This window comes from Eleutherodactylus coqui, chromosome 11, assembly GCF_035609145.1.
Source record: "Eleutherodactylus coqui strain aEleCoq1 chromosome 11, aEleCoq1.hap1, whole genome shotgun sequence".
NCBI lineage: Eukaryota > Metazoa > Chordata > Amphibia > Anura > Eleutherodactylidae > Eleutherodactylus > Eleutherodactylus coqui.
This window is the reverse complement of record NC_089847.1, coordinates 104,643,138-104,661,054: the sequence shown is the minus strand read 5'-3', so window position 1 is coordinate 104,661,054 and position 17,917 is coordinate 104,643,138. Positions and strand designations below refer to the sequence as shown.

Below are 17,917 nucleotides of genomic sequence, written 5' to 3'. Positions count from 1 at the left end.
CGAAACAGAAAGTTGAGTCAGGAAATATGAACAGCATCTACCTTCTTCAAGAGAACTTGCCAGATGTTTGCAGGATAAATGGAAATAAATACTAGTTGATGTGTATCAGACATTAGCAGAAAGTTTACCACAGAAAGTATCTGATGTAATTAGGGCCAAAGGAGGCCCCATAGGTATAAACATATGTAAATAAATACTACTTTTCATTCTTGCTCAGGTGTCCAATTATTTTTGGTAGGCTAGTGTATCTTGGGATAACCCCTTTAAGAAACTGCTACATCAACAGGATCTTATATTCCCCTTCCTCATGTAGGTTTATTGTACACATTTTATTATTTTCTATTATATGAACAATTGGTTTCAAAGAAATTCCAAGACACAGTATAAGAAACAGATGTATTTGTATTTGTAATAAGCTAGAAAGAAAACATTCATATTCAACATGTGTTCAATTATCCAATATCTTACAAAGCATCTCGTCAAACATCCAGATCTATTTCAATTATTGCTAAAAACTATTACAAATGTATTATATTTATACGGTTTTATTTATAACACTATCGTACTGTACAAACATCCATAATTTAGGGAAAATAAAACATCATGCTTTAGAAATGTAGCCCATCTTCATGCTTCCCGAGTCCAAAAAGAAACTGAAGATGACTGCAAATTAGAAACTTTTTGAAATGTCATTTTACAGTGGTCTTGTCTTCTGTTAGATTCAGAGATTCATTGTTTATCTTGTGCTCTTTTACTGACTGCTCACCATCTGGTTTGGTCCAAGGAGGTCCATGTAACTGCTTTGGGTAAGGGAAAAAAATAGAATAATTCAAAGGTGGCGGAGCTCAAAATTTTTGAAGGTAACATATTTTTGACTTCATAAGCTACAAAATAAGTATATTGTTACCTTGTAATTAAATGATTAAAAAGTGAAATTCCCATCTCGGTCAATCATAGTTGTAATTGGAATACTAATCTGTATGCAATTGCCAGAAATAGTGGGTATTACAGAAAAAGTCAATTTGACTGTTCTATGCTGTTTCTGTAGCTTCCATAGAAGTGAATGGAGGCTTCGGTAACAGTGTAGCACTTGGCTGTTTTGTAATCCCAGACATCTTCTGTTTTGACATACACACAGATATACCTATCTCAGCCATGAATGATTGAGATGGGAATATTCCTTTAACATCATAAGAACTAACTATGGTCTGCATATTTTCCCTTGTGGGCATTCTATAAAGTCTCCTAATCTTTTACCTGTACTGCATTGAAGCTGTTTACATATCATCTAAAATAGATAGCCAATGCTCTGCATTGTGCTGATGAGGTCCAACTAAATGAAATAGATCTTTCCACAGGTATAGTTAAAGGGGTTGCATCATGATTACATATTGTGCTGGTTCACAAAAACTATTGGAATCATTGAAAAATCCTCCTGTGTCTAGATATTACAAGGGCTTATTCACCCAAGCAATTCTGTTATTCGTGAGCTGTCTATATTTGCAACTGACTGCACATGGACAGCACATTGACCCATTACAGTCAATGGGGCAATTATTTCCCATAGAGTGTAAATAAAAATCACAGGGTAACCTATTTAGGTCCAGCCACTTGGATGACAATCGCTCATTGTCAATGGGTGTACAAAAATAACCACACACACACACAGACATCCATATACACTTCGTCTTTTATTAATCATTGCTAAGCAATTCCTGAATAAATTGGTTCTCCTTCAGCTTTTTGAGCTTGAGGAAAGAAATGAATAACACATAGATAAAAACAGAACACACGCTAAGCAAATGCAGGTCACATGGACATGCACATTAAAATCGGTTGGCGTTTTTTACAGATGCTTGTTGAATAAAGCCTAACCCAGTAAGATGTTGACAGGCACAATACACTGCAATACGTAAGTATTTCAGTGTATTACTGGAGTGATCAAAGGATTGTATAATAAAGTCTTGTAAGGAAATTAAAAAGGAAAATGTAAAAGATAAGGAAACGCCCTACCGACAAGACTTCTATCACCTATCCTGTGAAAAAGTGATTAAAGTCAATTTTGGGAACAATGTTTGAACAAACTGAAGCAAAGTTAAAGGAACTGCCTGGTTACTGGATAACATTGTTGCTATAGCTTCAACATTCTTAAAATATCTAAAAGAGCAGTACTCACCCATCCTTTGCCACAGGGATTTAGTACTGTTGCCCCATCATCCTCATGGTGGTTGTTGTGGAAGATGACATAAGCTGAAGGCTCCTGAATGCTGCAGTCAATCAGAGGCTACAGTGTCATTATTCTAACCTCCTGGCATCATGGCATACAGGATGTGAGTGCTGATGCCAGGAGAATGGGTGGTGACGCTGCAGCCTCTGGTGTGCTGCAGCGGTCAGCTAACTTCATCAGCAACAACCAACACTGGGAATACAGCGGGGGTTCTGATGCAGGATTCCCATGGCAGAGGAGGGGCAACTACTGCTCTTTTTGTTATTTTTAGATAGTTGGAGCTATTGCAGTAATGTTGTTTGGTAACCTGACAGCCCCTTTAAGTGTAGACATATCTTTATATTACGGCAACATATGAAGTTCTACACTATTATGCACGTGGAGTGACTATGACTCTATAATATTAAACTGCAGGGAGGTGGCGTGCTTCTATATAACCTCCTACACACAGACCTACGATGTACCGAAGCCTCGAGTTGTATATACTGCATACACTAAGTTAATGGAGTTGGAATAAATGTAGAAATTCCAAACACAACTGCATCTTTTAGTTTCACCTAGAATAAACTTGTAACTGTCACAATGCTATAATGTACCTGAAAACTCGGCTCTAATTCAATTGTGTTGTTTGTCAGTGTTGCATTCATATGATGTAATCTGCAGATTTTTCCATCCTAAAGCAAAGACAAAAGAGAACAAAATTAATATAACCATAACTTCCTTACAATGTAATAGTATTAAAACCATCAGATGGAGATGACTAATAAATAACTTTGAGAAATATTTGCAATTGGCTTGACCTCTGTAAACAAGAACATGAAGACCTATAGACTACAGGCAATGAGTCAACTATTCCGCAGACATAAATCACAGTGGAGAATGATCCCTGATGGTTAAGGTTAGCAGTTCATCTGCCGCAAAGTTCACATCGCAAAGGATGACTAAGAACAGACATCAGATGTCCCAAACCAGCTCAGTGAACGCAGACAAATATGTCAAATAAACTACAATTAAGGAAAAGTAAGCATTATGTAGTCAGAATTATAAATTATATTTATATTGTAAAAAAGGGTCATGCTTATGGAAATGACGTAAGTTACCAATATCATGATAGCAATGGGGGCTATGTAACAGAGATTACAATACAAAAGTAGAAGATTAACCCCTTGAGTGGCACGCCCGGAAAATTTCCGGGGCCGAGCTCCACTGCTCATAGCGATACTGCCCGGAAGATTTCCGGGCTATGTATCACTATGGGAGCTGCAGAGCACAATGCCACAAGCCACTAGTAAAGTGATATCCTAAATATTGGGGTCTGTAAGAGACTGCTTCTGCAGGGACAAATGTTGAGATAGTGGGACTAAAATGCAGAATCCATGCTGCTTGCCATTCTTCATTCATTGTGGGATGCCTTAACAGTGAGGGCCACCTTAATTTTTTTATACAGCCGTTGCTATACCAATGGAGAACACCGCGAGTGCAATAAAACAATCAGTAAGTACAACTGTTAAGCTCCTTCTGCTAGAGAGATTGTGTTTTTTTTTTGCTTTCCTTGAAATAGAATTAATAATTCAGGAATGGACATCAATGCTGTCATTATTACCTAGGCAACTTGTATGTATTTATTTTTTGTCGAAAGCTTTTTATCACATTGCACAGAATATACCTAAAATGGACTTTAGCATCAAATGCAAATTATATCCAAATGAATGCTCAGGGCAAAACATACTGACAATTAGCTCAGAGTGCATGCAGAAGTTAATACCTTTTCAGAGTATAAAGAGCACAAATAGCAGTAAAATCCAATAAAATTGTAGAATTTATGATACTCAGTTGTCTTTAAAAATATTTGCTTTTTGGTTTACAGATATTAATTAAAAGAGTGAACCAGAATTGTATATGCAAATAGGACTTAATGGGGGTATAAAGCAAAGCAATGAAAATCTTATAGCAGTATGCAGCAACCTGCTATTCAGCCGGATGAAAATGAGAAACAAAAAGGTTTTTGTGAACTAAAAATACTCATTCTATCTTAAAATGGTAAGCACTCCCTTATCGAGCACAGTGTAGCTTCCCTTTTCTACAATTTAGTAATTGTTGGTAGATTTTACAGATTTATGTATATAAAGAAGCTGCTAATTGGCTGCATACTGGAACTCAATTGCTGATTGGTCCTACAGGCACTTCCTGTGAGAAGGAAGTTAGAGGCCGCTGCTGCAGTCTGGCTTTGGGCAGTGACCTGTATACTTGGGCTTCAGAAAAGCACAGAGAGGGCAGAACAAAGACATTAAAAGTAGATCCCTCTTATTTTTAATTAGTCCGAGAGTAATCCCAATGGACATTGCTTCCTTTTTGCTGCGTTTTAGCCTCTTTGAATAACTTTCTCATACCATTTACTGTTAAATGGTTATGCTTAAATGGACGCTAACATTTCACATAACTTATGCTCATGTACTAGCCTATGTGTGTATCATCGATTGTGTAATATACTTGCATTAAATGTTTTTTTTTTGTGTTTTACTACTGAAAATCAAGTTTGTAGTGCCTGCTACTAGAGGTATCCCTTCCAGCGCCTTTACAATCCATTGGCTGTCAATAGGCATTTGGCTTCTTTAGTAACAAGGACATGGGGACACTGTTAGTTACTATGTAAGAGGGGTGAGCCATGCTCTGCTCCCCACTTACAAATTACAGCAGTTCATTGCTGGTCCGGAGTTCAGGTCCGTTCACTGCCACTAACAACCACTACATCCACTGCATTCAATACGGAGCCCTGGAATTATTACAGTCTGCACTGCCAGGGTTAGCCACATGAAGGAGCTCCAACACAATCAAAGATTATTGCTAATAGAACTGAATTGAGTTATACTAGAAGCTTCTAAAACAGGGTTGTGATTGGCTGTGTAAGTTCATGTAACACAGCGAGGAAGGGCCAGCAGCCATCTTGGAACTGCAATGCAACACAGAATTCTGTGTGAGAAAGAAGGAGGACACATCACAGAGAGGTCTGCAGGTATAGTGATGGAAGTGATGACTAAGGACAGTGCAGAAAGCAGTTTCCCCATGCTAGGAAGATGCTAAGAGTGAGACTGCCAGAGACTAAAAAGGCCCCAATGACCTAGGAGCCAAAGAGACGGCTGAATGGAGGACCAGATGGATTACTGGAGTGAAGGATCTCTCAGCTCATGGGAGGAGAGGAAGTTGACCTCCCAACAGATGCCACACACCAAGGCATTGGTGTCAAAGTGGTACATGACTATCAGCACAGAAGAGAAGGACCAACACGATGGAGAGGTCAAGGTCAATACTTCACAAAGGGGGTGTTGTAAATCCCTGACCAGGGTGAGGATTATTGACTTTAAGGGGCTGCAACATGCCAGATCACAAGGGGAAGTTTGATGCCATGGGTTAATACATAGTGCAAGGCCTTGCATGATTGATTGCTATTACATGTTCACGTCTAATGTTATGATGAATTAATGTGATGGATAGTCTTTGTGACAGTTACTGAGGTGTAAGAGTGCAGTGATTTCATCTGTTGATAGAGAAACACAAGTGATATTAGAGACAGATGTTACAAGGAGGTCAAGTTGTGATTTATTAATGATTGAGAGCGCTCCGTATGTATATGGCATCAACGATGTCTGGCATCTCAGTTACTGGGATGCAGTCCCTATGGGGTGGGAAGAGGTCAGTGCTATGTGAAGTAGATCCGATGGAGACCAATGGCCAGCATTTAATCTACAGATGACTTGCCACTGCCAGTTGTCATACGCTATGCACCCAAGATAATGAGAAGTAATGTTCTGCACATGATGCTCTATGAAACAGTTAAGTACAGTAATAGAAAATGATCTGCTGTGTAACTTATGTGCTGGGATGGTAAGGCTCTTTATAGAGGCACTACACAGCAGGAGAAAGTCCTGAAAGATCGAAGTGATGTACTGCATTCTCTGCGGTTGTTTGATGTACTCTTGCACCTACAATGCATTGAGGCTGCAATGATAGTGTAATGCCATGGACTACCGGAAATAAGTATGCAGTACTACGGTGGAAGTGGACAGTTACAAGAGGGACTGAAGTGCCTTTGAGATTAAGACATAGTATTAATGAGAAATTTCGGTTGAAATTGTGCAATGTTCAAAAAGTAAGAGTGTACCTCCTATGGTGCAAAAAGTCATCTGCATAGTTCCAGTTAAAGGGGTTGTCCCACGAAAGCAAGTGGGTCTATACACTTCTGTATGGCCATATTAATGCACTTTGTAATATACATTGTGCATTAATTATGAGCTATATAGAAGTTATCAGAAGTTTTTCACTTACCTGCTCCGTTGCTAGCGTCCTCGTTTCCATGGAGCCGTCTAATTTTCAGCGTCTAATCGCCGGATTAGACGCGCTTGCGCAGTCCCGGTCTTCTTCTTTTCTTAATGGGGCCGCTCGTGCTGGAGATCAGCTCCGTGTAGCTCCGCCCCGTCACGTGCCGATTCCAGCCAATCAGGAGGCTGGAATCGGCAATGGACCGCACAGAAGCCCTGCGGTCCACCGAGGGAGAAGATCCTGGCGGCCATCTTCAACCGGTAAGTAAGAAGTCACCGGAGCGCGGGGATTAGGGTAAGCGCTGTGCGGTTTTTTTTTTTAAGTCCCTGCATCGGGTTTGTCTCGCGCCGAACGGGGGGGCTGTTGAGAAAAAAAAAAAACCTGTTTCGGCGCGGGACAACCCCTTTAAGTAAAGTTGATTTTTAAAAAAGCATCTACCTCCGCATCTATTTGTCACCGCCACACCATATACAACACCACCACATGCTTTCAACTACATGAAACAGAGTAGCAGACATTCGGATACTGCCTTGTAGCTGATTGGAGCAGGACTATGCAAGATAGCCTGGGAAGTGTAATAAAGAAAGCCCAGTACAGTACTGGCAGAATGGTTGGCTTAGGACACTCTCCCTCCTATAAATTGGTTGCAAAGAGCAGGGCAGCATAAAAATAGGAAAATCTACACAGAAAACAAAATTTAATAGAGCTCAAACTGGTGCAAACAGGACCAAAGTCACAGTCAATAAAGACCAGGGCTGCCTTTGAAAAGTTTCTGGTGGCATTTAAGAGTAAACTGTGATGTGTGTGTACATGAAGAATAGCACAATTTATGGCCATTATAGAACTTCTATCCTGCATTTTATCAGTTTTCTCCTCTGCAGGCTCTATCTCTGATTCTCAGTTGTCCCTGAGCTGGTGGGTGTAGACTAGCTGCTATAATTTCTACAGACCCTGTACACAGATGAAATCATGCTCCACTATCTTATCTTTCTCTTACATAAAAACAGCAGCATGGAGGATATTCAAAAGAAGTAGTGAATAGTGCAGATGTGAATCGAGTAGTTGTAAGATAGTAAAACATTCCCTTTTAGCTGCAGTGTGTCTGTGTGTCTCGGTACTTCTCTTTCGCTTCACTTCTCCTCTCTCCCTAGACTTCTATGGACAGTACATAATCTGATCTGTTAGTGTACTATTAGTACATTTCGTCTACCAAAGCAGATTTTAGCATATAGGATATACTATATAATATACACAGTTATGTATATATTTTCATTAGAGATGAGCAAGCATTGCCTTTAGCGAGTATCTCCCCGCTCGAAACGGAAGGTTTGGGTGCCGGCAGCGGACAGGGAGCTGCGGGGGAGAGCGGGGCGGAACGGAGGGGAGATCTCTCTCTCCCTCTCTTCCCCCCGCTCCCTCCTGTTAACAGCCGCTACTCACCGCTCCCCCCGCACCGGCACCCGAACCTTCTGTCTCGAGCGGGGGGAGATACTCGCTAATGGCAATGCTCGCTCGAGCAATTGCCTTTAGCGAGTATACTAGCTCATCTCTAATTTTCATCCAAACTACTGATTTTTGCAAAGTTTGATAAAAGTGCTATATTTATTTAAAGGGAACCTGTCAACACTAATCAGCCCCATAAACTAAGTTATGGTGCCATTTGGGGAAGTGACGAGGAGCCAGGGGATGTATTTTTTATACTCCCCCGTCTCCCTGTTCCTGCATAGTTTGAAAATCTGACTCTTTTCAGACCACTGTGCGCACATTCTCCCACAGACGTCTATGGGAGTGTGTGTGCACAGCAGACTAAAAGGAGTCCAATTTTCAGGCTGCTTATGGACTTCACCACCTTCTTCATCTCCCGGAACAGTACCATAACTTAGTTTATGGCTCTGTTCGGAGGTTACAGATTTCCTTTAAGTGCTTATTTTGGAGCTTGTTTGGGATTAGGGGGATGTATATGATATTAAAGCAGTTACATATTTTGCTTAGCCAAGTGTTGTTTAAATATTCCTGAAAATCTATTAATTCAATGCAAATTTTGTTAGTTTATGGCAACTACTATATAACATGCATATCTTATAATAGAGTATCACAAAATTGTTTGTTTTTTTAAACACCGTCATTTTCTGCCACATATTTCAGAATATGTCAAAATAAAAGTAAGAAATGACATATCTGCGAAAAAATAGGCCATCTATGTGACTGCTATGTGGCCATTTCCAAGCCCAGGCTGATCCTATCCCCTTTTCCAATGAGGGTTGAGAATGAGGAGTTGGGTAAGACACAGCAAGATCTACAGTTCTGTTCCAAATAGGGGGGGATATGGTGGCATTGGCCAACATCAAAAAGTTGTCCCCACTATATTCTTTCATACAAGGAACAATATCCTTTCTGCACCCCATTAGCTGAAGATATAATAGTCTGATGCCACCAGTATGAATTACAAAGGTGACACACACAATGAGTACAATGTCACCCTTGTTATCCAAGTGCTCATCGCTAGACTTGTTGACGTTTTCAGAAAACCAAATCTGCCTGTTTATTCTATCATTTGCACATAAATAAATGTACATATGCCGTTCAGATTATTTACATACATATTGTATCATTTTTTGCTTACTAGAAAATGTTTCTATAAATCTTTTACATTGCTGACAGTTTTGCCATTTGCAACATGTTGTCTATAAAATGATACTAAATTGTTTAGTTAGCCTGCCATTTATAGAACCAGCTGCTTTCTATGCCAGAAAAAAGATACAGAAGATCTACTGAATACATTAGTCACATAGAAGAGTGGAATAATTCACATGTAACATGAGGTTTGACTTAAGAGGAAGTTCTGCTCCGGATGGTTCCAAACGTTAATGAATCTTCTTTATCAGTAAATACATATTTTCTTGTCGACTTGGATGATGGATTCCAAGTGATATAACTTGTAAGTGGAAAATAAGTGGATACAGAGTTTATATTTGCCTGTTTTCTTATTTGTTATCAGTGATTAAAGAACACATATATATTCCACAGAATAGGAATTGTTGTAGAAAGTTAATCATGTTCATGTACATAATTAAGGGCACATATTAAGGATCAGCCAAAAGCTTCTTTTTCGAGTCAAACTTCTTTAAAAAGTTGGTTTGGCACGAGCCTAAACAACCATCTTCTCTTTCTCCTCCTCTTCCTTCATCTCAAAACTGCTAGAACGGCTGATTTATTTCCGCCTCACATGCTTTCTCTCTGATAACTCTCTTCTCAACCCCCTCCAGTCCGGCCCCACCCCATACACTCGACTGAAACCGCTCTCACAAAGGTGTCAAATCACCTGATGACTGTGAAGTCGAGGGACGACTATTCCCTACTAATTTTCCTTGACCTCTCCGCTGCATTTGACACTGTTGACCATGACCTCCTCCTCGTTATGCTTCACTCTATCGGCCTAAAAGACACTGTTCTTTCCTGGTTGCCCTCCTATCTCTATGACCACTCTTTCAGCATCTCCTTCACCGGCTCTACTTCCTCTCTACTCCCCCTTGTTGTTGGGGTCCCTCAGGGCTTTGTCCTTGGCCCCCTCCTCCTCTATATCTACACAGCCCCAATTGGACAACCATCCACAAATTCAACCTTCAATATCATTTCTACATTGATAACACCCAGTTATACACCTCTTCCTGAGACCATGTCCTCCCTTTTTCTCAAGCTTAAGCTCTTTAAAACTTCTTTCAACCGACCTTCCCCCAACATCTCCATTCCAGTATCTGGAATCATATAAACCCACAAACAGGGTGCCCGCGGACACTGGACTCCGACCTCTCTTTCACCCCTCACATGCAAGCCCTGGCCCAAACATGCTACCTGCACCTCATAAATTTAGCTAAAATCCATCAATTTCACACCCTATGGCTCTCCACACCTTCCACTTTGCCTATCGTGTACATCTTCTGCCCCTGTACCTTCATATCATCCTTCCATTCTGTTTCCTAATAAATACCATGTGTAATTTTCATACTGTTTTGTGCTTCCCCGTGCCTCATTTCCTGTCCCTGCACCTCCTGAATCATCCCCACCCCATCTCTTTCCAAATAATTGTACACCACATGTAACAGTCATCTTGTTTTGTGTTCCCCCATGCTTTGGAAGCACTGCAGAACAAGTTGGCACTATGCAAATAAAGAACCTTTGCAAGACTTTCCTCTACAAAGGAACTTATATTACTCCTGTGATCATGGCAGGAGCCTTGGTGTGGATGAGGAACTATGCACCAGGCGCTTCCATCTTGTATTACAAAATTTAGCACCATAATAGTGGTATCTAACTTGATCTTTTCTGTTGAATCACTCTCTACGAGAGATAAATACTGTTGATAGTAACTACTGTACTATACATTAATTTAAGCAATGTTCTTCCATATTTCTCATCATCAGTGACAATATTCTATATCTATAAAGAAATAGATATAATATATAGTAAATCATCTTCTTCCATACTGTATATGCAGCATAAAGGAAGCACCTAATCCATACTATAAATTCATATCAAGTACCTAATAGGAAGTGTGGTCATCCATTGGCACCAAAAGCTTTAATCTTTTCTAGAATGCTTTCATCTATGTGTAGTGAAACGCTAGACCATAGCTTCATAGTCTGAAGAGCTCCAGTTCTTTGAAATAAGGTTGAAATTCTTTGATGCTCTATCTGTATCTTAGCAAATTGTCCAGACTCTATTTTTTCCGGCAGGTTCTAAGCACTGCTAGATTCCTAAGCTATTGATCTTCATTTCAGTCCACTTCACTATTACAACTTGATAGCAGCATTCTGGAAATGTAGGCTTTTAGATATTTTATATAATGCCGTATATTACAACAGAACAATTGGACGTAGACAATAAAAGTAGTTCTTTTGTAAATGACCTCCAAAGTCATAGCATGAAGAAAAACATTGACAGAGAAAGAATAGCCGCATAAAACTGTCAAATTTCACTCGAGTCAGCTTTATTTGCCATCCCATCTCCACATTGAACGTGAACCTTTTTATTTAGCTTTGTGTCAATGTCTTTTAAGGTGACACTATGAAGGATATTGTCAGAACACAAAGGTCAATTTGTAAATATCTCGTACATTTTATCTAAAAGATTTTTGACAGGAAATGCATTAAATTATAGCACTTGGAATCTTAGGGCTCCTCTTTCCTCAATGCACCTTCTTTAAAAAAAGGGGTCAGCTTTGGATATTTGTGCTTTACTATAAAGTTGCCCAGCAATAAGTCGGTCATAGGGTATTTCACTACTGGGACCACTAGTAGCCAGGTTTGCCTGGGATCTTGGCAACATATGTTCATTTCCTTTGCAGCGCCTCCACAGAGAAAACTTTGCATTACACAGTGACCATTGAAAGCAATGGACCATGCTTATGATATATGAATGTCCTTGGCCTTTCTGAGAAAGAGATGCTCTTTGGTAGTTGATCTCTACTTGGAATAAGGATAGTCCCTCTTCTCATCTCGTGAATACATCCCCTTTTCTCATGCCATATTAGTTAGGCCCAACGAGATGTGCTTTGGTTTTTTAGATTAACACCTTCATCAGGCCACTTACTGACTGTACACATCAATGAACATGTAAAAAGACATGGAGAAATTGGCAGTGTGTAATGTCATAGGGTTAGTTGATAGTAGCAATGAAAAACTAGAAGCAATGGGATGAAACTGAAAGGGAGGAGACAAAGATTAGATATTAGTGAGAACTTTTTGAAAGTGAGGGTGATCAATGAGTGGAACAGTTTGCCATAAGAGGTGGTGAGTTCTCCTTTGATGGAAGTCTTCAAACAGAGGCTGGACAGATATCTGTCGGGGATGATTTAGAGGATTCCTGCACTGAGCAAGGGGTTGGACCAGATGAGCCTGGAGGTCCATTCCAACTCTACCATTCTATGATATGATCATGACCCCTGGCTTAAGGACACTATAGGCCTATTTACACCAGCTGATGATTGCTAAAAAATCGCTAATCGGCAATCGTTTTAGCGAAAATCAGTGCATGTAAATGTTCGCCCATCGTGCACTTTTTGGGCACTGCTAGCTGATCATTAAATGCAGGTCAACCTAAAAATCATCCTTCACTCTTATCAGAAGTTCTCCACGGGGAGTGTTGATAGCATTGTTTCCCCATGGAGAACAAAGGGTTTGTGCACAGCTAATAACCCTCGGGCTAGTAACTGCATTCAGAGAAGGCTTCATTTGCACACCTAATTGGTACTTAAGTAGCTGAGTAGCTACTTAATATTTTATGCAAAATGATCGCTCAAAGCTGTCACTCACACTGTCCTTTGAGCGATCATCTACTGGTGTAAATGGGCCTTATCACTGATGCTCCTAAGGTTACATATAGGAGATCTGTCTCCTTGGAAACATGCTGACTTTTATGGAAGAGGCCCAGTAGTTCTATGAATAGCCTCTTGTGTTATCTTACATGGTACTTCATCAGCTACAAAGGTGACCATCACTGATCCATCCTGGGAAGGCAGCAGATATGACAGGCTCTTCATTCTGTTGTGCCACTAGTGCAACCAACTCAGGTATCATTGTTTCTACTTCACCAATCATTGGAAACCCCTCTCCACTATGAAGTGCTGTTTTTAATCCCTATTGCACTAATCTACCTGTAATTTTGCCCCCTAACATGTCAGCCCATATGCAACAAAACATACCAGTGCCAATAGCTATATCAATGCTGTTACTTGCAAATACAATAACACCTAACACTTCCGTTAACCACAATGCTCCAAAAAATCTAAACCTCCATTTTTCCTAATAATCCCAGTAGCCACAGTGCTGTTTAACAATACCAGTAGCCAAATTACCCCCGTAATGACATTAGTAGTCACTGTGCTCCCATAACATTAATAGCCTTCATAGTACCCCATGACTACGGAAGCTGCTATAAAGCCCCCAAACAGCCCCTGCAAATTTTGTCTGAACTATTAATACATGATTATGTTACACATATAACGTACTACAATTTGTAATGGGATCGTATCCTTTTTTTTTGAGACCACCAATACAGCTTTTCCACCGGAGTTTTGGAAAATTTGAATCATATGCAAGCTAAAAGTGTTAAGCTATTGTGGGATCCATAATTAAAGGGGTAGTACCAGGATCACAAGTTGTCTCCTATTCACAGGATAGGAAGTAACTTACTAATCAGTGGGGTGTCACCACTGAGACCCCCACCGATCTCAAGAATGAGGGTTGCATGTTCCCCTCTGCCTGTCATTGAGGGTTACTTCATTCACCACAGTAATGTTGGAATGAATGGAGTACTGTCTGACCTTACATGGCTGCTGCTTCATTCGTTTTAATGGGCCTGACGAAATTACCTTGGCACTTGCCGCTCGGCTATCTCCAGGAGATCCATGAGAAGTGCTCCATTGAGTCTCATCACTGTGGAGGGTACAGTAAGTCCGCAATGAGGAGGACGAGGGAAGTAGAACCCTCTTTCTCGGGATCAGTGGGGGTCTCGCTGGTGATACCACCATCGATCAGCAAAATATCCCCTATCTTATGAATAGGGGATAACGAGTGATCCTGATACAACTCCTTTAACATTAGTAATAGTTCCAATAAAGTATGCAGCAGCTTTGGCATCCAACCAGTAGAAGGCTATAGCTGTTGATCAGAGCTGTAGAGCAGCTCAATAAACAGAGCGGAGGGTGCTTCAGACAGAACTCTTGCCTTCATGGCACTTAAACCGGTAATTAAACCTTCATTTGGAAATCATAGCCACAGGTATTCTTAGTATTATTACTCCCTGCTCCTATATAGCACAGTCAGCAGTTTTACATTGACCAAACTGCTGACAGTAGTCTCCCTTTAAAGGTTGAAACATGATATATCTAGACATTAAAACTATAATTCCAAATACAGTCCTCCTAAAGACAGTTTCTTCTAGGGTATCCCCTCCCCCCCCCCCCCCCCCCTGCATTCCCTAAAATTCCGTATTTCTGCATAATTCTAATCTTATCATGTATTGACATTATAAATGTAAGGATAGATTTGGTCACAGACGTTTTCCATACCCCACTGTTGTGGCTGTGACTGCAAATTAATTATACATTCAGATCCTTCTGTTGCTTAGAAACATTTATATTTTCTGCTCTGCTGCGCTCATTCTTAGGTTTTAGAAAATGTTAATCAATCTTCAAGAATTAAAATTTTAATAAGAACTGGTTTCACATCTAACAGCCCACAGATCGGATGTTCTTTTTCTTTTTGTAGGTCTTAAAATGCAGTCGACTTAAGTATATTCTTTTCAAATACTGACATCCGATGTTGCCTATTGATAACCAGCTGTTATAATCTTACATCAGTTCTTCATTGAAACTTTATGGACTAATCCATAGCTGACAGTGGTTGTGATCGAGACTTAAAGGGGTTGTGTGAAGAAAAAAAATGACTTTGAAAAGTCCTCTGCATTCTGTAAGAACATGAAAGAAGGCTCACCTGTCGCTCCTGTTCCAATGCTACCCTGTCTACCACTATTCTCTACTTCCTGCTGCAGTGAGGACATCCTAACACATGGACATGTGACCACTGGAGCCAATCACTGACTTGCTTTGGCGGGTGATTAGCTGCAACAGTCACATGTCCATGTGTTAGAATGTCCTCACTGCAGGAGAAAGTAGGTAGAGAGCAGCAGGGAACAGCGCAATGTCGGAACAGGAGCGTTGGGGTATCGGTAAGGTGAATAGGACTTATTTCATGTTTTACACTGTGCTACAGAATTTTGATTTTTTTCTCTCTCTAGATAACCCCTTTTAAAGGGTGTCTCTTCTTAACCTTCCTGGAAACAGTACCTGTCTTGTCTATAGGTGGTGTATCGCATTGCAACTCCTTTGGGAAGAACAATAAATGACTGCTATTCTAGACACAACTCATGGACATACGTAACGTTATTTATAGAAGCAACTCCCCCTTCTTCCTTTTTTAATAAATCATAAGTCCGCACCCAGTCCAACTTGCATTCATGGGACTTACCAAGGCTCATTCAATACAGCTGGCTCCATTGAAAGCAATGGGCTGCCGGACAGCGCTTCAGTGAATTTTGGGGAAAGGCTTAAAATATAAGCTTTCCCTGAAAATCAATCCAAAAATGTGTTAAAAAAATGTATACTCACCTCTCTGCAGCTAACGGGGCTCAGCTGTGTCCAGCCGGCTCTTCTCCTGCACTGCTCTGAGAATTTTTCAGCAGGCGGGGATTTTAAATCCCTGCTTGCTGAAAGGGCTGCCTCTGATTGGCTGAGCACTGTGGCCAATCAGAGGCAACTTTCAGCTATTGAATGACAGCTGAGAGCTGCCTCTGATTGGTCCCTGCGCTCAGCCAATCAGAGACAGCACTCACCCATTCCAAACGCCGTCCCCATTGACCAGAGGGGTTTCACATCCAAGGAATCCCCTGCTGCAGCTGTCACAGCCACAGCAGGGGATAGCGGGCAGCGCTCTTTTTGAGCAGATAAACTCTGCTAGCAGCGTTTTTTCTGCCATGATGGCCGCTTCGGTCACGCAAATTTTTGAACGCATAACTGATGCTATGAGCAACTCCTCTACAATCTTCACAGGAGAGATGAAGACATGGCAGGAGATTGTAAATAGTGTGTACTGCAATGTGTCTTGGTTTAATGTGCAGTAAACCATATTAATGTATATCTATGAGGTCTGTTAAAAACATGTGACTATTTTGGAGAATTGTTTTTAAAGCATTGGGATTCAGTGTAGAAGGTTGAACTTGATCTCACGGTTAGTATTTGTCATCATTTGATCTTTAATAAGTAATTATTACCTGAAAGCGCTGCAGAATAAGTTGGCGCTATACAAATACCAAGATTTATTTATCATGCCATTTTTCCCACGGTATGTATGCCGTAAAGACAATACCCCCCCAAAGTTGTTAAGTTATTTTCCCATTTCACTCTACCTAGAAGTTTTATAAAGTTTTTCTGTACATTTTATGGTACATTAAATAGTACCATTGAAAAATACAACTTGTCCTGCAAAAAAACAAGCCCTCAGACAGCTATGTTTACAGAAAAATAATAGGAAAAACTATACTAAAAATATAGAAAAACAAAAACTATATATATTTTTTTAAAAAAGGGCAGCATCCTTAAAGGGGTTGTCTCGTGAAATCAAGTGGGGGTATACACTTCTGTATGGCCATATTAATGCACTTTGTAATATACATCGTGCATTAAATATGAGCCATACAGAAGTTATTCACTTACCTTCCCTGCGCTGGCGTCCCCGTCTCCATGGCTCCGTCTAACTTCAGCGTCTAATCGCCCGATTAGACGCGCTTGCGCAGAAGGGTCTTCTGCCTTCGGCTCGGCAGCAGCGGCGTTCTGGCTCCGCCCCTTCTACGCGTCATCGCGAAGCTCCGCCCCGTCACGTGTGCCGATTCCAGCCAATCAGGAGGCTGGAATCGGCACACGTCATGGGGCGGAGCTACGCGATGACGCGTAGAAGGGGGCGGAGCCAGAACGCCGCTGCTGCCGAGCCGAAGGCAGAAGACCCTTCTGCGCAAGCGCGTCTAATCGGGCGATTAGACGCTGAAGTTAGACGGAGCCATGGAGACGGGGACGCCAGCGCAGGGAAGGTAAGTGAATAACTTCTGTATGGCTCATATTTAATGCACGATGTATATTACAAAGTGCATTAATATGGCCATACAGAAGTGCTGAACCCCACTTGCTTTCGCGAGACAACCCCTTTAAGGAATTAATTTGCCATCAGTAAGATCAATCAAGTATATGCCATAGCAAAACTTCCTCCATCACAGAAATTAAGTATCACAGCCAGCATGTGCAAAGAGTTGACCGTGTAAGTACTTGTTTTTTTTTTAATGAAGGCAGCCTCTTTAAATTGTAGTTTTTTATTTATTAAAATTTTTTATTGAAAGTTTGTTAATTTTTAAGTTCTGTTGTGAATATAGCATTAGTTTTCTTCATTTTTAGCAGCTACCATATACTTTTAGTTTCTATGGCTCATTGTCAGTGTGAAATATAATCAGCCTACATTTCTGAGCCTGGTCACAATACATTGCTCCGAAGAGGATCAACCATTTGAAATCTGTGACCTGAAACAAGTAATTTAATTTCCCTAAGGTTCCCCCATACAATAAGTAGCCTGCGCCTTCACGAACACACATTACTTTTCTTATTTTGCCACTTCCAGAAAAGCTGTTTGCAAAGAGAAGGCTGTGAACATGTACAGATATATGGGGCTATAATCCATTTGCACAATATCTGCCTCATCTTCTAATATATAAGACTTGTTGACAGATGTTATAATGGGTGTACATTCACACAGTTATCTATTAGCCATGAAT

At 40.6% G+C, this 17,917-nt stretch overlaps 1 protein-coding gene across 1 annotated transcript in view; it reads right to left on the bottom strand.

Moving 5' to 3' along the window:
- Positions 1-545: 545 nt before the first annotated feature.
- Positions 546-17,917, bottom strand: part of LUZP2 (leucine zipper protein 2) — a 700,384-nt gene continuing 683,012 nt past the window's right edge. The window contains exons 11-12 of the mRNA XM_066584197.1: positions 2,824-2,901; positions 546-800 (exon numbers count right to left, since the gene is read on the bottom strand). Of these exons, the coding sequence (XP_066440294.1) occupies positions 690-800; positions 2,824-2,901 (189 nt within the window). The 3' untranslated portion in view covers positions 546-689. The remainder of the gene's footprint in view (positions 801-2,823; positions 2,902-17,917) is intronic.